Source organism: Dromaius novaehollandiae, chromosome 3 (assembly GCF_036370855.1).
Source record: "Dromaius novaehollandiae isolate bDroNov1 chromosome 3, bDroNov1.hap1, whole genome shotgun sequence".
Lineage (NCBI taxonomy): Eukaryota > Metazoa > Chordata > Aves > Casuariiformes > Dromaiidae > Dromaius > Dromaius novaehollandiae.
In genome coordinates, this window is record NC_088100.1 from 55,918,359 (window position 1) to 55,940,844 (window position 22,486).

The following is a 22,486-nucleotide window of genomic DNA, read 5'->3' on the forward strand; positions in this document are numbered from 1 at the left end:
GGTATAACAGTAACAGGAATAACTCACAAGACAAAAGAGCTCTAGAATTACAAAGTCTGGGAAGAAAAACATGTCCAGAGTTTGCAATAAATTCTTTCGTTAAAACAAAACTTTATATCCTTCCTAGAAACTAAGACCTTATGTTAAGCGCATGCTTAAAGTCACTTCCTCACTAGAAGTGTACTATTGAACAAGTAATGCACATGCACTCAGTTGAAAGAAAAGATAGGATCAAGAAGCTTAAACAAATCAACAGAACACTGTCACTTAAAAGAGTGTGCAGAGATCAGTATTCTTCACCTAGTGGGTACCATAAGGGATTTTATAGGAAGAGCTGAACAAATGAGGTTAAAACTTCAATAAACCATTGCTGTAAGAAAAGGTAATTTCACAGCAAGTGTAAGTGTTTTACAAACTTGTATTGATTTCACTGAAGTTATTTTAATCTTTTTTTAAGGAGGAAGAAAACCACAGTATGCAATATCAAAGTTCCCATGTTATATTTTGCAAACAAAGTATTTCATATTATTGTTCTGAAATGGTTTGGAACTTCCAGGTAGAAAGTTGAAGTATGTATCATACATTTTATCTAAATCCAAGTATGTACCATTTCCTGTAAAAAGTGGGATAAAGTAGTACATGCTCAGTTCCAGAAGCAAGACTTTTTGCAATACCTGAGCAAGTTCAGAGCTCTTCACAATTTACTGTAACAGAGTCATGAAAGGAAACCTCCAAAATGGCTAATTTCAGATCAAAATAGAAGTAGGTGGGAGCCCGTGGTCCTTAGGAAAGAAAGGATCCTAAAGCTGGCCAAGTAGCCTAATTGAGCAAAACAGAAGTTGAAAAAGAGAGAGAGAGAATAGGGCACTACTTGTGAGAGTAACTGCCCATTTTAGTCTAAGAATGTATAGGCTGAAAGCTGAAAGAAAGTTATTCTCAGAAACCCTTAAATAGAGATTGTTATTATAGCAAGCACATTAAAAGCCACACACACAAAAAATATATGCATCTGATTTTTCCATTATTTTCTTTAAGAGCCATTTTTATTCCTGAAAGACATTAAAAACTCTTTGGGATTTATTCCAAATAAAATTTAAAAAGCAACACTCTAGTAAAATAAAAATTCAAAAAAAAATCCCCCGGTCTAAGATGTATATGACTGGCTATTACCACATTACTTGGTATATTTCAAGTGGACACCCACCAGAGGAGCATAACAAAAGCATAAATTAAACAATTAGTATATACCCTGTATCTACAGTATGCAACAGAATTTGTGTATAATGTATACACAATCAGAATAGGAAATAATATTCCAAAATTGGTCCTCTCATTTATCCCAACAAAGAAAAGGCCAACTTTGTGAAACAAGAAAGCCTATCAGTTTCAGGATTACGCTTAAAGGTAAACTTATAGCTGACACACAGTTGCATAGTTTTACAATACAACTTATGTACAGCTTTTGCCTCCTCCTGAGTATTCATAAAGTACTAAGATACTACCTTTCTGAACCTCTGAACTGTTTATGAAAATTTTAAATAATTAGAATAACAATCTTCCAGCTCCTTCAGCAGGACTGACCTTGAGCAATAAAACCACCATTCCAAATATAGGTTACAAAGGCTGGAAAAACCATCTACTAAGCTCAAAAGTAGTAGTCTTCACTGTAAAGAAAGCTGTATTGAGTTTAAGAATCTCTCCACTCTATGCAGGCAAATAAAAGTACAAATGTTCTTTTTTTCCTCAATCATTATTGAATTCAGGTAGGGTATATCTTACAGTGTCTTCAGAAAGGCTCAGCAGAGTTGCAGATGGGTCCAAATGAAACTTGCCATACAACAAAAATGATCTAGTACAAGGTTCAAATTATACCATTTTCTTTCTGGAACATATTTTATTATTCAGGAAGAAAGACCTACCATCTGCAGTTTTTTCTTATCCTTGTTAGCACTAGTGTGAGCAGCCTCAATTGCAGTATGGTGTTTCCATGCCAATTCTTCTAAGGTCTTAGAATGAGCCTCCTTTAACTGTGCAGCCTCTCCTTCCAATCTTGCCTGCAGTTTTACCAGCTCCTTCTCATAATATTCCCGTTGCGTCTCCCTTGCTTCATTTACTTTCTATAAGAAACAGGCAAAATAATTTTTTAACCTTTTATCTGATCCAAATTATTTCTAATAAAGGGTAAAAGACTCCAAACTCCATTCCTGTAAGAGGGGAAAAAACAAAAAAAGAAAAGAAAAAAAAAAACAGAAAATGTACTGATAATACACGTCTACAAGTATTAACCCTCATATAAAATATAGTGCTTAGTGTTAGCCCAATTTATCTGGCTAAATCATTCAAAAACCAGAAAAGTAGTTTTAGTATATCTGCACATTAGATATTAGATCTATTATCAAAACCCATCTTTTGCTCTATTTACTCTGTGGAAATAACCAACAGGTACCAAATCTATTGAAAATTTCAGTTCATCATTTTCAAACGTGTTCAGTGTGTTTCCAGAATATTGTTTTTTCCTTTTTCTCTGACCATTTCACCTTCTTCCTACTGAGACACTTCAGAGATTAGACATCTAAGCATGTCACAATTTAAATGAAATTGTTCAAAAGATGCCCCAAATAGTTTGAGCAACATATAACCTGTCTTCCTTTTGCCTTCACTTTAATTGAAGCTGATAACGCCAGACCTGCCGTTCACAATCTACATTAGTCATTCTATGATGCTACATGAGGTACACTTGGAACATACTACTACTCCTATGCCGGTCACTTCAGACTTAAAAATAAAACATATTCAAATTTCTACTTAAAATTCTGTGTCTTCTGTTTTTACTCATTTAAAGCCAGTAAGCTGTTTAACCTTCTCCAGTGCCAAGATCTGCTGCCTTTGTCGCTCATCCAGGCTCTGTGTTTTGCTTTGTAATAAGTTTCTTTCCTCTTCCAGTTGGGATAGTTTTTCTTTCAGCCTAGACTTTTCCGATTCGAAGTCTCTGATTGTAACTTCTTGAGTCATTTGAGTAGCTTGAAGCATCCCAATGTGACCTAAAAACAAAACAACTCTTTCAAACCTCACAGCATTAGTCTCCTGTAATTGAAGTTATGTGAAACAAAGTACACATTAATACTTCGGGGATTTCTGGAAACACAGCTTTAGTGGAAACTTTCATATGGATCTCCATCATTTTCACTGGAATGCTTACGTTCCCCAGTGCTTCCCTCTTTTTTAGTTTTACTGTAAAATATCCCAAAATAGAGGGCTTGGTGCTGAGGCTCCTTTAGTTTTGTCTTTTAATTTTTCTTGTTCAAAGTTGCAAATTGGTCTCCAAGAGAAAGTAGAGGTAGGCAAGGATATGAGCAGCATAGTCTATTTTGAAGAACTCATCCCTGCTGAAACAATACGTTTGAAGCTTTTTGAACAGCTACTGTGCATTTTTACTGCAGTGCATTTTACCGTTGTACAACAGGAAGCGGAACACTGAATCTTAACAGGGTAAAGATGTGTTTTATCAAACTAGGAATTTAACTAACATGATAGGTGTAGAAGCTGAATCTTCGTAAAAAACTGTTATTGGATGACATTTGTTTGTTCCTTCTACTATCAGGATATAACAAAATCATTCTCTGTAGTAAAGTATGATATAAATCCTTGTAGGATAGAGGTTTGCTTGTAGTATCTTTACATAAAAAAATCTACCAATCCAGACGATGTAATAATACATCCTTCACTGTTATCTCCAGTGTAAAAAAGGTTCATGACTTCAGAAATTTTTGTCTCGTTTTGCTTAATTTATATATGAATTCTGGAAAAGAATCCTACTAGGGTAACTAGCACAGTGAAACCCTTGCTATTTTGTAAAAGGTTTAAAAAGGCATAGAAGCCTGCTTTGGAAAAGAGGATACAATTGTTGTTAGGTTGGTTTGACTGAAAGACAAATATGGGCCTTAGCTCAATTAGCGTTCCACATTGAAGTGAACAATATTATTAGCCCTTTCACAAACTGCATGAACCTTGATTACATGCATCCTTGAAACACGCCTTTTAAAAGGTAACATATTAAAAAATGGTAGTTAAACAGACTTTTAAGGATTGTGCAGAGATCCTTAAACGTTTCACATAAAGAACGCAGGCAGGTAAGAATTAAAGAGAAGATCCATCCAAATCAGTATTATTTATTCGGAGCAAGTTCATTGTTGTAGTCACAGCTCCTGGGAGTTATTCTTTTTTTCATTTTATTACAGCCTCAACTTCAAAGTGAGAGATGACATAAGTTTTAAACAAAAGGACTTTTCTTTTAAATTTAAGTTAGAGAGAAATAGATAAGGAAGTGAACTTTGTGTCAGTGTTTCTCACAAGAGAGAGCCACTCTGCCTCCTGATTCATTCCTTGTTTTAACTGTAGATGGAAAAGAGTCAAAGAGGAAATCTTTTTAGCCTTTGTTGTCTGTGGATATTTTGATGTGAAGAACAGTTGGATATACAAAAATATTTCTACGAGGACGGCTATGAGGAAAGTTCAAACAGTGCTGTGTCACTCGCACATCTAGTGCAATAGCCCTGAAAAAAGCAATTAAAGCAGCTCTGGAAAAATGGGAGCAAGACAGGCATTCATACTTGAAAACTTTAATAGGAAATGAACACTGTCAGTATTTTAGCAGTGATATAAAAGACAGCATTCTGACACTGAGGTCCAAAGCCATGGAGTCCATCCACTATACTTAAGTGATAAAGGAACACACAAGGGGATGTTTCCCCCATGGCTTCTGTCTTTATTACAGAAAAATATGGAAATTAGAGGATCTTTTAGAAAGTCCCCCTGAACTAGTCAGATGCACATCATCTTGTTTTGTTAAACAGTTTCACAGAGGAAACAATGATTTCTAGAAGAGATTTCATCACAAATCAACTTTTAATAGAAAAGCGCGTTTTGGCTAAATATCACCTAATTCTTATTACGGAAGTCTGTATAAAACACATGGCTAGATATAACTGGCAGAACAGGTTTTGAATTTTGCCATTAAAATACTTCAAAATTAGTTATATTTTCATAAACAATTCACCCCTCTAACTGTATTGAGCCCTGAACAATTCAAGAATCATTTTATTGTCTTTGAGAAAATTAAAAATTGAAGAGGGAAGAAAAAAAAAAACTTAAATAAGTGATAGGCCTAACTTCCTTAATATTTCAAAAATGACCACTTCTGAAGAGTTAAGCCATTTATTAAAAAAAATTTGCAAATCCAGAATTTAGTATAGAATGAGAAGAATAACCATACAGGAATTTGAAGTTCCTCGGAAAGTATTATGCGCATGTGTATTTTATTTTAAGCACACACACTAATCTAGAGTTTTTGTCTTAGCAATACCAACATACTGTACGGGTGTCCCATTCCTCATACTCCACACAGAGGACAGGAAACACAGCAATTCCCTTTCAAGTTTGGAATCTCGGGACGAATGCAAGAAGAATACATTAGCTTCCCGTAACAGGCATAGTAGAGTGTTCTTTACTGCACTGCATAGCATGCAATGTTTAAAACTTTCAATAATCTTTTTCTATCATTATTAACTATGAGAATCAAACCTCTTTGGGACAGGTTTTTTGACTCCCAGGTGTGAGCTGATGTCAGAAGCAGTTTCTGAACAGGCAAGTAACTGATCATCTCACATGATAATGGCTTGGTGGCACTACTAAAAGCAGAGCTCTTGGCTCTTGCTGCACAATGAGGTGCTGTAAAGCAAAGATGGACCATTGACAGTGCCACTGAGCTCAGCAACAGCGTGGACACACTGAATTTCTATAGAGCTCTACAAAAGCTATAGAGCTCAGTGCCAGAGGAGATCAGTGCTGGACTGATAGTTTGGTTGACTCCATGCCGTTAGTAATACTGAAAAATGGAGTGGATACTTCAGTTTGTTTCCCCTAAATATGGGGCTAGGTGTTGAGTCATTCCCATGTTCCTGCCTAGGGAAAGAAACAGGGGAGGTGAAGGAGTGGATGAGAAGTTTTTTCAGAGAATCTCAGCTGGGAATTGTACAAAGAGTGACTCAGATGTTGGTTTATAGGAAGGTCAGATTAACACCAGAGATGCCTGATGAGTTCTCTTTACAGAAAGCACATTACTTTTAGCTATTTGCATCCAGTAGGACTTACAGTCTTGGATCCCAGCTCACTCTCTGTATTATCTAAACACACAGCATAGAGTATTCCTAGTCCTTACCTTAGTTAGCTCATATATTCCACTCTAAGCATGAAGCTCTTCCAGGCAGCAGACACACTTAGTTCATCTCAAATAATAAAGGGACTGCTTTATTATTTGAGGGACAGAAATAAGGCCTTGAGACAGGCCACCTTCACAAACACAGTTTGAGGGCTGCCACCTATGACAGTAAACTACATTCATATTAGCAAGTTAATGCCAGGAAGTATTTTCTGGCCCTAAGGCCAACTGGAACAGTCTGACAACATTCCAGCCTTCAAAGAAAGGTGACCTCATCCAAACTGACTTTTGGGAAAAGTCCCTGGCTTGTTCTAGCTTCTGAAAAATAATCAGTTATTTCTGTGATAGGTCTAGTTGAATAGGGCCAAAGGACTATTTTTAGTCTATGATCCTGCCTACAGTATAGTTTACTGAATTCTAATATGTAGCCCACGTCCTACCACTGTTTAGTTTACCAGACAGACAATGCCAACAAGGTTTAAAAAACAAACACCAAAAAAAAAAAAACCACCAAAAAAAACCACCAAAAAAAAAAACCCACCAAAAAAAAAAAAAACCACCACAAAAAAAAAAAACCACCACAAAAAAAAAAAACCACCACAAAAAAAAAACCCACCACAAAAAAAAAACACCACAAAAAAAAAACCACCACAAAAAAAAAAAACCACCACAAAAAAATCTCACTAAGACAGTAAAAACCACATGTCTACAACCAAGTTTTATATCATTTCCCATGCTTTCCCACATGCCAAAAAGCATAGAGAACTCAGGAAAATAACTCTAAAGGAATTGCTAGCAACTTACTAACTGATAAGCTGAAAGTATTTTGAAGGTAAGCATAAAGGAAAAAACTGCATTCTAAGCAGAGAAACAAAGCTCTTCCTTCAAGCTAAAAGGCAACTGAAAAAGGACAGAGGAACAGGAAGCACATGTTTCAATCTAAATAATGATAATGTAGAGAACAAACAGAAGTAGGGCAGAAGCATACTGTATACTTAAATAGAGTTAAGGCATGAAGTTTCCAGGACAGAGAACATGATACGCACAGGGCATCTAAAGTAGAACACTTGTACAAATAAGCACGCAAAAGAGAATCTTAAATACAATGCATACAATATCAAAACTGAAAAAAAACTTGTCGAGAACTTCTATGCACGATATTAAACACTTCTTAGGCATTCTAAATCTGCACAAGGTTAACAGCAAAAGGAGAGACTAGTAATTTTGTGAATTAACAGATGAAGCTCATTTCCAGATTAAGTTACTGACATACATACTGGCTTTGAGAACAAGGTCAGTGGCCTGCTGCTGTAAGCGTTCCCTAGCAGCTGCTAGCTCACTTTCCACTTCTTTGTGTTTGCTTAACAATGACATCTCCTCCTCCTTCACATCATCTAGTTGTTTTTGAAGAACCTAAGGAAGCATAATATAATGCTTGTTAACATTATACAGAAGCATGTTTAAATTTAAATGAGCATTAAGTTAAAATGTACAGAAGAGACCTTTGAGCAAACAAATTTTATTTATATACAAACTGAAAACTCCATAATATTACCATAATATTCATTTTATATTTTGTATTTTTCCAAAAACACTGCTGAAACATCGCAATGTACTGGATACACTCATGAAGAGTGTGAAGAAATGTGACAATATACAAAAAGGTATATGAAGGTAACATGGAAAAAGTAATACAGTCCATAGATTTTGAGGAATAATCTGAGAAACCTAGTCTCTGATTTCTCAGAATTGCTTACATTAAAAAACACATTATATGTTCACAGCAGTTTTCATTGTCCTTAATTGCAGCTGTGTTTACTACTAGTATGAATCAAGCTTCACATGCAGATACATTAAATGAGAGCTAGGCAATTAGTTAAGAACATATTAAAAATTTGATTTAAGTCACCTGCACTGATTCACAAAAGGAGCTCTGTGATAGTGTAATGATAGTGTATTTCCAGCCATCCAGGAAGGAAAAGGGAATGTGTGTTCCCTTTTAAAAGGAAAACTAGGTCTGTCATCATTCAAGTTACAGGAATAGCAAATGGTCATTCCAGAAACAAAAATAAAAGAAAAAAAAATGGGGAAAATGCTGCAAAGGAAGTGTAACGTAACATGGGCACCAAGAGTGGTGAAAGTACCTCTTCCACCATCTCATCTATGATGATTAGATTAGGACCTGACTTTATAATCTGCTGTGAATACTATACTAGACTTGACTCTTCCTCTTTAGAGCCAAGAGCAGCTCTCTCCTTTACTGCAGCAATGTTTGAAATATGGTGGGTTTCCTCTTCTTCTCCACAGGATCCCAGAAACCCATCTCCTTCATATAGCCAATTGAAAGGCAAGTGTTCTGCTTACTTAATTATTCAGAGTTGAAAATGGATTGTGGAAGATCCCTTCGAAAAGTGGGAAAAGGGCTTCTGAATTCAACATCTGATAAACATCTGATAAAGAAGTCTGTCTTCTTTCTCTATAGCCTGTAACCTATACGCAAGAAGACAGAATAGTCCAGAAAGTGGGCTGGAAACAGATTATAAATGAAAAAAGCTGATGGTCCATCTCAGCACCATGCAATAAAGCATTGGATATTTCCAAAATTTCTACAACCATCATAATTATGGTACTTCTGGCTTTGTCATTTGAGAGCTATTACAAGTGCAAAAGACAAGATACTTAAGCTCCCCCACAGAGATTATTGCTCTTAAGTCCTCAACAAAGCTACGAAAAAGCAAGCAGTATTTCACATAATCTTTTTCCTCACGCCCAGCATACCCAGGACTGTTTTCCTGGCCACTAAACAAAAAAACAAACAAACAAAAAACAAAACAATAAAAGGAAATCCAGTCTTTGCAACTTTGCATTTCTGGGATATCCTGTCCTTCTTTAAGGACAGGACTTACTTTGAAACTTTAGCCTCAAAAACAACCTGAACACAACACTGAAAATGTGCACAGTCTTGAATACTGCTTGTGAAACCTTAACCTTTTTTTTAATATAAATTTTGAATTAAAACATTCACAATCTTTTTTTTTTTTTTTTTTTTTTGCCTTCCTCAGATTTACTTTTCTTGATGATACCCAGACTGTTTTAGCAAAACAGCCACTAATGACCTCTACAAACAAAACTGCAGCAACAGGATGGAAATAACTAGTCTGGTAGGCCAAGCAAACATTAAAATTAGCATATTCACTGTATGCATAGTTTCACTTGTGTGACATTCCTGTCACATACATACTTCTGCAATAAACCATACAGTTTAGGTAAGTGATTTCTCAATTTTTCTATCAAGTATTTGAGTTTACCAGCATAACATCTCAAATAGTACCTGTCGCCAACATCCTTATTCCCATTAAGGTTTTTTTTTTTTCTTTTCTGAGATGAATTTATGTGGAAACCTGATGCAAAGGCATTTCTCAGCACTTTTTGCCTGTTACCTACTTGGCAACATAGGTTTGAGTATTCTATTGACTACAGATTGGGTAGTATGACTGGAACAACCACGTTCCAGTCATATTCAGCTGAATGGAAGGAGACCTTCCTTTAGCAAGGGGACCAAAACCTGGGGTAGGGGCTTCTAGATTCTAATGGAATACAAAGAAATGTGAATTCAGTCTGGGCATGCCAAAGAATTGCCCAACTAAGTAACTAAAAAGTGGATGATAACCAAGTAGAAGTGACAGAAGATTAAAGTTCACAGGCTGAAATCACTTCAAGCTATCAGCCTTGCAGAAAGCCAACCTTTAAAGGCAAAGGAAAGAAAAGAAAAAAAGAAAAAAAAGAAATCACAGTGAGTCTTAGGAATAATGCATCGATCTCACCTGTACGTTGTTTTCCGCTGTACCAAGAGCTACCTGAAGTTTCTGGCATTTTTCCCGTAGACTGGCAGCTTCATCCTGGACCATCTGCAATTCAGTTTTAAGTTTTCCCAGGTTTTTCCGTAAAACACTTTCTTGGTTTTGAAATTCTTTTCTTAGCTCCACTTCTTTTTCTTTGCAAGCATGCAGACTTTCAGCTGTAAAAAGCTGAGATCTTTTCAAAGAATCAAGTTCATGTTCATAAAAGGACTGAGCTTTGCTGAGTTTGCCTTCATAGTCCTCAATGAGTTTTTTTCTTTCTCGTCTTAACTCTTCAACTTTACTGTTTAAGTCTTCCAGCTCCAGTCTATGCAGTTCCTCTAGCTTTTCTTGCCCCTTACTTAATGTAGCATTCTGACTCTGCTGAGTCTTCAGAAGCTCTTGAATCTCAAGTTTATGTGCAGCTCTCAAGTCTTCCAGAGCTGAACGCTTATCCTTCTCATACTGTGCTTGCAGCTGTATGAAACTTCGTAGTCTTTCCTCAAATTTCTTCCTAATCTCTTCTACTTCTCTCGACATGGTCACTACACGCTGGACATGCTGAGCTTCTGCACAAAGCTGCATGTCTTCAACTCTGTCCTTATAGGCTTCAAATTCTGTCAAGGCCTGATGTTTCATCTTTTTATGATCTTCCAGTGACTCTTCCAAAACCTGGATCTTTCTCTTAAGATCCATTTCTTCTGCAACTTTACTTTTATACTGCAAGATCTTCTCTCTGGTTTCTGCGAGAATTTGTTGAATTTCTTCTTCGTGAGCATCCTTGAGGGCTTGGATAGCAGCTTCATGTTCATCATTTTTAGTGTTTAAAGCATATATTACCTACAAATATGAAACAATGCTATATTAAGTAAAGGCATTGTTTTTCTGTTAAATCAAAAAAAGGCATTCTGAAAGTTATTTTGACAATTTAGCATGTTTTTATGATACATGTAAGACACCAAGTATTCTTACGAATGTGACTGCACAAGCTCTGTATTAATCATTAAAATAGCTTTTAAACACTTTGAGGAATGGGATTTTTATATTTTTAAGACTTTTTAAACCTTAACCTTTTCAAACCTATTTAAACCTATTCATTCTGCTAATGAAAGTTTTGCATTTATATGCAATAAATTGCTGGTGTTATTAACACCACTGGAAAAAGAAAAGCATACTCAATTCTGAAAAAAAACCCAATTCTGTTCGACAGACTTAAAGAAACCTAAAAAGAAGAAAAATTTTCTGTCAGAGAATAACGCACAGAGTATGTATTGCAAGTAGACATGAAATCTAATTGGAACAAAGTCGAAATCTTGAATTCTTCCTTTCCAAAGGCTAATTATTCTTAAATATTTCATTTTAGAAACACTTAAACATCACTGGTTGCCCTGGTCTATAGCCTGCTGCTTGCCCAGATACAATCTAATTTTTTGATAGCTTATCTAGCAGACAGCCTGCGTATGTGGATCTCTCAAGATCTGAGGTTCCTACTTACCGAAGCCTGCCAATTTTGCAGCCAGTAAGTCAGCCAAACAGGAAGGTAGCTGGCAAGCCAGCCAACAATTCGGAGTGCCCAGGGAGCTAAGTGGCTCAAGAAGGCTGTGAAACCAGCAAAGCTGCCCAAAATTCAATGAAAATTTTAAATTAATCAGATACGCCCTGTGAGATGTTGCACCAGAATGTGGTAGATAGGTTGCATTTTTGTTTTTTAAGGAGTAAGTATTCTCACTGATGTATAGATACAGAGGTGTGCATGTACCTGTCTCGGTAAAGAAACTATTCATGCTGCAGTAAGCGGTTAAATGTTTAATACAGTATTTTGTGCTCCAAGAACTCCAGCAAATCCACACACTTCTCAGATACACTACAGCCAGCAGAGCTATAAAACACATCTGAAGGAAAAAAAAGTCTTCTGATCAGTATATTTTGTATAACCTAAAAATGAATTACAACCATCAAAAAGACAAGACAAGAAAGAGTTCAGAGAATTCAGGGAAAAAAGCTGCCCGTGTTTTCTGTGAGGACAGAATCTGCATCAGTCTTCAACTGGCATTCAACTAGGTAGCAGAGAAGGATTGTCTTGATTTGGTCAGAAGGCCAGAAAATATTGGGCTTAATATAGCTCTCCGAGCAGCAAGCACAAAGCCTCTACCTTCTGGACTGGAGAAGACATCTACAGTTCAAGAGTTCGGTCAAGTCACAAAGCTCAAAACACAGTGTTCAGAAGTGAAAAAGTACATTTAAGATTTTGTCCTTGTAATATAACAAGCTTTATTTTCTGGATTTTACGAGTCCAGATATTATATTCTGAACATTATTGTTTGAAATCACAAATACCCACCATTCCATCACCAGTGCCAAAAAAACTGAGAACCTTTTTTTTTTTTTTTAAAAAAAAAAAGAAACATATATATATATATTAAAAAAATAAGAGTTCTGAAATAGTATCAGATACAAAGGGAAAAAATAAACAGCCTTGTTCCTCCTCATATAGTAGGGAATGACTTTCAAAAAATTTGTTACCTTAACATTATTCTAATTTTTTTTCCTAACATATGTACATGTTATTTAATGAAAGAGGAAAAAAGTCTCGGACATTGTATCCAAAAGGTTAGTTTCTCTGTTAAATGGTGTCCAGGGTCTACCTTTGTTCATAGCACAAGTCCTTAGAGAACTGAAGTTTTCTTTTTTTTAAATGTACATGCAGTGTTTTGTGTGCAACTAGAGGATATAGTTAAAAAAAAGGATTATCAAGAAATATCACACTTAAGATCAGGTGGTTATAATGAGTATTTGCAGAACACTAGGTCAAATGCCATGCTCAAAATACAGTACAAATCTTAGAAAGGATCAGCACTTACTGGTTAGCACAATTATTAATGACAAGAGCTTACTGTAAAATCAGGAAAAAGAATAAGGAATTAAAGACTCCTCAGGAGAAGGAAAACATACAATTAAGTCACCCATATCTTTTCAAAAACTATTACAGAAAGAAAAATAGAAATAAGATCTCTCCTCTGTGTTTCTTTTCTGGTTTGTAAGATTGTCAGATACCCCAGCAAATTTGACGTAACACACAGCAGAACTCTCCAGCCCCACCTTTTAGAAACACTATAGGAAAAACTACTTTGTATTTTGTTTTTGTGATACCCATTCCATGACCAGGTATGCTACAGTTAACAGATTAAGTAATGCCGACCAAATGCCACCTTCTGTTCTTCCTAAACTAAGTTCTGTAAGAGACAAAAAGAGGAGGAAAGGAAATACAAACAAAGCAAAAAGGAATCAGAATTTATCTATAACTGGATGTTGTTTGTGTAAGCAATCATAGAAAATGGGTACCATATGTGCACACACTCAAAACCAGACATGTGTAAGTGTCCCGAGAGCATTCCTCCTTCTGGAGGTTTGGCTGCTGGGGCTCAAAACCAGCTTAGAGGCAGTGCAGCTGCTGGGGATTGTGGGGAGTGGCTGCCAGGCAGTACTGCAAGAAGGCTTCGGCTATGGTTGCCCCCTTCCTTCCCTTCAGAACTCCTTTTAAGCTGAGACTCCAGCACTTGGCCCCACTTGATCTACAATGGCATCGCAGCCATGCCTATGTCCAGCCATGGACCCTGCTGATCCAGATCCTGATCCACAGATTGATTCTCTGGCTTGACCTCTGACCGACCTCATCACTGTGGGCTGTGCCTGACTCTGGTTATCGTCTGCAGAGCTGATCCTCATCCTGACTTGCTGACTCGTGTTCCTGGCTTGACCTTGGACCTGCATCATCACCACAGACTTGAGGTGCACAGCGCAGAATGAACCTGACTACCTCAGTTCTTTTCAACTGGAAGAAATCTGCCTCTTTGTAAAATCCCAGGCAGGTAGGGGGAAATCGGTTTATGAAATTGTTCCTAAGCACATATACTTTGAAGTACTTCTTATTAATAGCAGTGATTTTTCTTTCAACTTCTAGTCATTGTCTTTACTGTATTGTACTTCCACTACCAGTGACATTATACAAGTATATCACTGAGCACACATCGCCTGGAACAGTGTCTTAGCTGTAAGGTGCATAACAACCGGACACCCGCTCTGTCAAATGCTGCGAACATAAGGAAGTCTCTGAAATGGTGTAGTATTTGCAGAAGCTGCACCTACAGCTCTAGATTGTTGCTCTACTGAAAGCTGTAGTTAAGTCAGTCTTCAAGACTGCCACCATCACTTGCCCAAGATCCCATGGAGTACCTCTTTGCTACATCTTACACACTGATACGGGGTCCTGATACAATCTATGTGATACAACAAATTGCCCTCTAGAATTCTCCACTGTAATTCCAGTCATCATTTTTCCCCTACTAGCTTAGTCTAAAGAAAAGATGGGGCATGCTTTATGCATCGAGTAATGAAATTTTTTAATACAGGGTTATATACAATCCTGCCTTAAGAGGGAATTTGGAGGACCTGGAAGATAACTGTGTGACATGGATCAGTCTTAAAAGGGCTTGAATCTTTTTCACTGTCACAACAGAGATGACAGACATCAATGACACCATATTTCTTGAGATGAAATGGCAGTCATATAGCCTTAGACTCTAAACATCCCAAAAGAGAACAGGAAAAGCCTTAACTGTGTCCCCAAGCAATCTCAAGGTAGCTGGTTGGGAAGACAAGCATCCTTTTACAGTGGATACAGAGGAAGAAAACTAACTGCCAACATCCAATGAGTGGCAGTGATGTCTCTATACCTGAGATTAAGGAAATACTACAGGACAGAAGGAACCTGGCCATACATCACTAGAAAAATTTGTCCTACTTGGCTCTGTAAATTCTACTAATGCATTTATTTCTGCCACCAACTGTAAGATCTCTTACTAAGGAGAAGCAGGTATACCTTAATTTGAAAGCCAACTAGAATTTAACCTACAAAGCACAGGCCACTAAGGTTCATATTCAGATGCTGATCTGAATCTTGTAAGAGTAGGTCTGGAGTCTGAGGCAGAAACAAAATAGTTTCCTCAGCAAGGCCAAGACAATCATATCTGCTTTCACTCATCCTGTTTTTCTAGAGCTTTTCAGAAACAGCGTACGTGAGAGACCTCAAGAAAAGAATTACAAATAAAGATCCAGGCACCAGATCTGCTTTACAGGAAAAGAACCAGGCACCCACAAAAGCAATAAGGCAAAGGAGATTAGTCTCAGTACAATCTCAATCCTGGAAGGCAGCTTTCATTTTCTACTCACAGTTCACCCATCTCAAAAAAATTCAAGTCACCCAGTAATATGTTCAGAGTTACTAGAGAATCAAGAACTGAATCCGATCTCAAACACATCAGCTCCTGAAGCTGGCACTTAATCTTGATACATGGAAGGAGACTTCCTATTATCCAGTGACCTACAGTCACAATTATTTGTCAATATTTCAATGTGGTAGCAACCAGGTAGCTCAGTAAATTACTTTGCCATGACTAGTAAAAAGCCACAGGCATTGTATTGACCTGACAATACACAGTCTCACAACTTGTCTCGACCTGAGCGGATATTAGCTTGTGCTAGTTGAGATAACTGTCCAGCAGTCAGGTGTGTATTACCTAATTTGTTTTCGCTTAGCTCTATGAATAGTATACATAGCAAAAATCTCTATGTAGCCGCTTAATGATAAAAATTAGCCCTTTACATTAATTGGGGCCACAGGAGGCTACTGAATAACTCTTCCAACTGGTACAGCTAGTCAACTTTAGCTGGGAATCACTGAAGAAAGAACAAGCAAGCAGGCTTTGTAAGAAAACGTATAAAAATAATTCAAAATAGATCCAACACTGAGAAGGAAGAAACCCCAGCCATCAACATCATATTCTTCTTAGTGAAAACTTCAGGACCCTTGTGTCATAGCCCCTCCCCCCTTCTTTAGTACAACTGAAACTGCTAGCCTTAGGACCCAGAGGCATGCTGAAAGCATGAACATAACACAATAGAAAAGGAACAGATGCAAGGAAAATTATGTATAACAATTTAAACTGTATTATGAGGATGTCTGTATTAATAATTGAATTAGGGCTATAAGTGTTATCATTGTAAATGGACAAATAATAACCATCTGGTTTCTTGATTAGTCTGTTAGAACTGAAAATATGAGTTATATTTGTTGGGCAGAATGATCAAAGCTTGGGAAATGCCTCATTTCTCTGCACAGTGCTTCATCCCTTCTTGCACGAAACAGAACAGTCTTCTCTGATGTTATCATACACTGCTTCTCCACAGGACCTCCGATTCTTGCAGCATAAAGCAGAACCCTTATTTGGGCTCTATGTCCTTAGCAAGTCCATAACACTCGTCTGACTTCTCTCACAGTCACTAAAGTTAGAAGGCTTAAGGTGAAACAGGTGACCTTACAGTTCAGACCTAAAGCTACCACAGAACGCTGGCTTTTCTTCATGTCCTGACACAGAACTAACACCATTTTCCCATTAGCTGCTATATTCCTCATTTTCTCAGTACTATATTCAATACAGCCAGAATCTAGTATACATAGAATAGAAACCAAGAATTGCAGCTAATGTTAATAAGACCTCTGGTCTGAAAACAAAGCACTAAAAAACACTGAGCTTCCTGAAGGCCCTTGTAAATTAAACAAAGCATTGATAATTTTTACCTCCTGCCACTGTGCACAGAAGTGTTATAATGTTCTTCCTCACTTTATACAATGTTCTAGTCTCAGGTTATGCAGCACTATAATCTGCAGCAAATAAAATAAAAAATAAAAATTAAAAATTAAAAAAAAACAGTATTTTCAAGGGTATTACAATTTGGCAGTGGGACCACCACAGAAAAACCCAAGTGAAAGTTAAGCCTATATTTAAAGACAGATTCAGAAAATATTGTCCTAACTTCATCATCCACTTACTCCATACAAAACACATTGAACATCTATATGTTCAAAAAGAACTATTCATTCCCTGAAGGAAGGAGAGAGGTGTCTTTTGGAAAAATGTAAGAACAATAAAATAAAATCCAGGCAACTGAAGACTGTATCATAATGTATTTTAAAAAAGTCTGAATTAGAGTTCCTCAGCAGCCTTCATTTCAGCACTATCAAATTACAAGATATTATAAATCTCAGTATTTTTTAAATGATGGAATAGCTACATCAGATTTTTTTCTATGAGAATTTGATGCTCTATATTAGCACAGGAACATAGGAAAAATCTGTACTAACTGAAGCATACACAACCTAGCAGCATTTCCATCAAATGAGAGCAGAAACCGAAATACTTTGGAGCAAACTAATACCTTTAAAAGTTCCAGATTGCTGAAGTAAGTTCTTGAAAATTTGAAGGCAGGAAGCTTGCCAAAGTTGGAGATGCATGGACAAAATATATCTTGCACTCTCCATTTTTTGAAACAGGACGAGCCATTTCCCAAGCATATTTGTTTAATTTTTAAAATAGTAGTAGCTTTTTCAGTACAAATACATACAATATTATGAGCAAGCATAAACTGTTCATCTGAACAATTCATTTTCTCCAACTCTACTCTAAATCCATTATACACATAGCAGTTCTATCAAATGACAGAAAAGACAGTAAATTGTGCTTTATCAGATTTTCAATTAGCATATTAATCCAGAGGTAGAGACAGAATACTAGTCTTTCCAAGAATTATATCAGAATTATATGAAGAAGAATAATATGAGATTGCTAGCTAAAGGTCTTAATACTCATTATATAAAATGGTAAGATAACAGTAAAATAACAACCCCCCCCAAAACAGCAGTAATAATAATAAACAACATTACTGATAAGAATCTATTGGAATGCTGTGTGTCTGGCTCTGAAGAACTACAGCAGAATAAGAAAGTAACAATAAAATAATGACCTTTTTAATGCCAAGAACTGAGTATTGGAGTGTTTATATTGTATGTGGTAATAAAAAAAGTCTGTTGCTGCATTACCTTTGGTGTCTTGTGACATATGGAATAAAAACAACAATTGGTGTTCAACACTGTTTTTAGCTGAAAGCCTTTTGTGTGACTATTTGGCTGAGAACAATTTTTTACTCCAAATCAGATGTTATACTCTTGCATGGTCAGTTTTAGTTCGGTCATCTGCTCCTGCTAGCAATTTTATTATGACAGAACATCTTTCTGATTAAAAATGCATAATTTGCGTTAATACTAATATTAGGTGCCAAATATTTTTTACAGCACAGAAAATATTTCCAAAAATGCACATGGTTCATTCTCTTTAAATTTACATGAAAACAGGACTGACACCTATGAGAACAACCATTATTACATTTCCTACACAAACATCAATACTATGTCTCCAGTGAACCTTAGTTTTAAGACTTAAAGGTGTAGACACCCACATCAGAGCACAAAGTTCCCAGCGTAACCGCTGCTGTCAATGAGTACTGGTGCTATATCCACTAGACTTTGTTAGTTAGCACTGCACACTTATTAAGTGAACTATAACAAATCTACAGGGCAAGCAAGGAACTGCTGATGCATCACCTATTAATGACTGGGAACAGACAAACCAACAAGCCTAATTTGTCCTTTCTATTGATGGGTCCAGTAAACAAACATTGAGTTACTAGACACAAGAAGAAGATAGATATACAGGAAAACAATAACATGGCTTTTCTAGAGAAAAGTCACACATCACACATACAGTGGGATGCAAACATAGAAGTTTAAATCTATACTATTAACAAAAGAACATCAAAAATCTTCCAGGCAAAGTTATGAATTTATTTTTTATAGTACTAAAAGACAAATGTATCATATACCATAGTGATAAAGTCACACTCTTCATTAAAATGGATATTGGATTCATTTTTTTCCCCCTTGGTGTCCCACCTGTTGGCTAAATAAGGGGAAGTCAGTTATATTTGTGCATTTAAGTTTATTCACCACTGATAAGTGACTGCTAATAGGTCAATTATTAACACACAACAAATAAAATCAACGAGTTTCAAATCCAGAAAAAGCCTGTTTTTACTAGACAAATTTCTGTTGCTTAGTACCTTCCAAAAACAGTATGGAAAAATTCTCCAAAGTTATTTAAAAAAATATTTCAGAAAAGTAGTCCATAACTACCGAGTACATGCTTACAAATGCATTTCTAACAGATATATGGAGACTGCTGATTACACTGTAACATTTCATTCATTTACATGCATTGTTACTAGAAAGACACTAAATGCGACAAGAAAAATTCTGAACATTTTTCATAAAATACTGTTTGAAGTTGCATTTTGAGGCAAACTTTTTAAAAATTGTAGTCAAATTCTGTGAAGAACTTTCAATGAGAAAACCAAGTTATTACTAAACCAGAAGACCTCCATCTTTAAAAAGTCATGTTATGTACGTATGTTGATGGGCCCTGGTGATGAAGGACACAAACGCTCTCCCTTCTGATATGTACAGACATTGAAACAATTCTTTCCCCCAAGCCTTTTCTGCTCCAGGCTGAACAGTCTCAGCTCTCTCAGCCTCTCCTCCTACAAGAAACCGGAACATTTCTCAATCATCTTTATGGCCCTTTGCTCAAATAAGTCCATGCCCCTCTCATACTGGGGAGGCCAGAACTGGACAAAGCACTCCAGCTTAGTGGGTCTCACCAGCACTGAGCAGAGGGGAAGGATCCCCGCCCTCGACTTGCTGGCAACGTCCTTCCTTATGCAGCCCAGGATACTGTTGGCCTTTTTTGCTGCAATGGCATATTACTGGCTCATGTCCACCAAGACATCCAGGTCGTTCTCTGCAGAGCTGCTCTCCAGCAGCTCAGCCCCCAGCCTGTACTGGTGCCTGGGGTTATCCCTCCCCATGTGTAGAACTCTGCACTTGCCTTTATTTAATTTCATGAGGTTCCTCTCTGCCCGTTTCTCCAGCCTGTTGAGGTGTCTCTGAATGGTAGCACAGCCCTCTGGTGTATCAGTCACTCCTCCCAGTTCTGTACTGTCTGCAAGCTTGCTGAGGGTGAATGTGTCCCACCATCTGGGTCATTAATGATGAGGTTAAACAGTATTGGCCCCAGTATTGACCCCTGTGCTACACCACTAGGTGAATGGCCTCCAAATGGACTTTGTGCTGCTGATCATAACCCTCCGAGTCTAGCAATTCAGCAAGTTTTCAAAGCTACCTCATTGTTTATTTATCCAGCATATACCTACAGAAAACACTGGCACTTGACAAAGGGCTAAGACAAACATCTAATGTTAAATTTCCTGGAAGCAAAGCTCAGTTTCAAAATCAGCTAGCGAAATGCCTTATGCATTTTTGTTTAGTTTTATATTACAGAGTTCTTTTAAACACCTGTAACACAAGAACCTCCAGCAATTAGCACACTACTGCTCCCCTACCACAGTCAGGTAAGGTTCTGATAAGGACAAAAAATTTTTATACCTACCTTTTTTTGGCAGACACTCACCCTAATTCTAGTCTATTCTTAAGAAGGACTTCAATTGCTTTCTACCCAAAGTTTAAGGGCCAGAGAGACTATGTACAATACAGCTTCCAAAACAATAACTTCTCTTTCATCAAAGTGTTTATGATAAGAAACATTAGATATGATCAAGCTCAGTGTGTACAAGCCAAGCTGTTTACATTTCAGAAATATATCCTTTCACAGATAAAAACTTCATAAAATGCTTGCACTTGTTAGTTTGCCATAAAGTTTTCATTAAGCTTCTAATATACAACCTACATTTTGTACGCTCTTCAATCACAGAACCAGGGCATAAAACACACTAGAACACAGTGAACTGAAGAGTTCCTTAAAATGTCTTTAAAATGGATCATTAGTGATACGAGTATATCATTAAAGAGACCAATTCAAGACAGACATTTGAAAAAGAAGCAAAAAAGCAGTAATTAATGGACTGATTACCAGCATACTAAGTAAACACGAATCCCTTTGCAGTTACCAGGAATTAAGAGTTACTTTCTACTCCATTTCAAAAAACAAACAAAAAAGAAAACAAAACAAAAAACCACACCAAGAACCAAAACGAGCTAAAAAAAAGGATCTTCTGTATTTCTCAGGCCATGTGAAAAAGGAAAACTAAAATGTCAGTGCTTTGTGAATGCCTGCAAAAAAAGAAGCCATACAAGCTGCCTTATGAAGATCTTAACCTCCTTTGCAACAAAAATTCACATCTGGTACTACTAAATTATACTTCAGAATGCAAGATGCAAAATGAGCTGCCAATGTCACAGCCCTCTAAGCCATACCCACCCTGTATCCTATGGATGAAATGTTGAGAAGTGGAATCTGCATAGCCTCTTCAGCTTCCTCCCTTTCCCAGTTACCTATGAATAGACAAAAGTTATCTAAAAAAAAGCTATGCAAGCTACTGTACTACATGGTTACTGCTCAAAGGTAATATAGTTTTCTTTAGAAAAGAAGCATTAGGAAGGTATAAACTGAGGTGAAGGTGTATCTGCCAGGAAATTCATCTGTTTCTACATCTGCTACAGCCTGCTGGGACTTTCAGATAGCAGGTAAGCCTGTTAAAGGCAAACACAACAGTACAGGAAAGACTGGCTATGAGTTAACCTCCCCGAGTTGTCATGCAATAAATTAGTGACTTGAATTAAAAAGTCAAACTAATTAAATGACATCAAGCATGCTTATTTTCACAACAGAGAAGTGAGAGTCTATCAAAGAGGATAGATCTCTTAAATTCCATTATGATAAAAACAGGCCTGCAGAAATAGCTTTTCCATAAGCCTCTAATGGACAGGAAAAGCATAAGCACCCATTCTGCATACAATTTAAATCAACTACATCCTCCTGTTACAGACTAGGTTAACATACACTAGCACCTGCAACTCTGTGCCCTCATGCTAAGTGAGGCATGGCAGTATTGCCACCAATGCCAGATCAAAACCCCTTTTCAGTTCTTGGATGTTAAGACCTACCAATCAGATTATGTCAGAAGCAACCATTATGAATCTGTGGCACAATAAGCTTTAGGCAATTTGCTAGGACAGTTCAATTTTGGGAAGCATACTGCAACAAAAAAGATTTAGTGAGAGATGCACAAATTCGTCAATCTGCCTCCTGGTAAGAGAGAGGGGGAACCCCCCCCCCCCCAAAACCCAAAACAAACAAAAAAACCCACCCACCACACACACTCATTTGTCTGCTCCTCATCTATCTTTAACGTGTCTGCTATGTGATTAGACCTTAAAATCACTGCAAGGAAACAGTACAGGCCAAAGGACTATCCAAATTGTGTTTTGATCATACAGCTGTGTTTTCTTACAGATTTCTTCAATATTTGCATATTTGACTGGAGTCTTTCAGGTATAAAGAGTTCCAGATGAATTTATGCTAATATGTCTGTACTGCATCTGCTTGTGGGTATTTACACTCTGTAAGACAAGGATGCCCAGGAAAGTTCTCAAACCTGAGCAACCGACTTTGAGTTAAAGTGA

General features: G+C 37.0%; 1 protein-coding gene across 3 annotated transcripts in view; it reads right to left on the reverse strand.

The window, feature by feature from the left end:
• Positions 1-22,486, reverse strand: part of FAM184A (family with sequence similarity 184 member A) — a 91,467-nt gene that overhangs the window by 57,752 nt on the left and 11,229 nt on the right. For 2 of the 3 annotated variants that reach the window (XM_064508925.1, XM_064508923.1), the window contains exons 2-5: positions 10,042-10,896; positions 7,495-7,630; positions 2,860-3,041; positions 1,920-2,117 (exon numbers count right to left, since the gene is read on the reverse strand). In XM_064508925.1, coding sequence (XP_064364995.1) covers positions 1,920-2,117; positions 2,860-3,041; positions 7,495-7,630; positions 10,042-10,896 — 1,371 coding nt within the window. Of the gene's footprint in view, positions 1-1,919; positions 2,118-2,859; positions 3,042-7,494; positions 7,631-10,041; positions 10,897-21,281; positions 21,339-22,486 lie in introns of those variants that run through there. The other variant, XM_064508924.1, reaches the window with a different exon arrangement.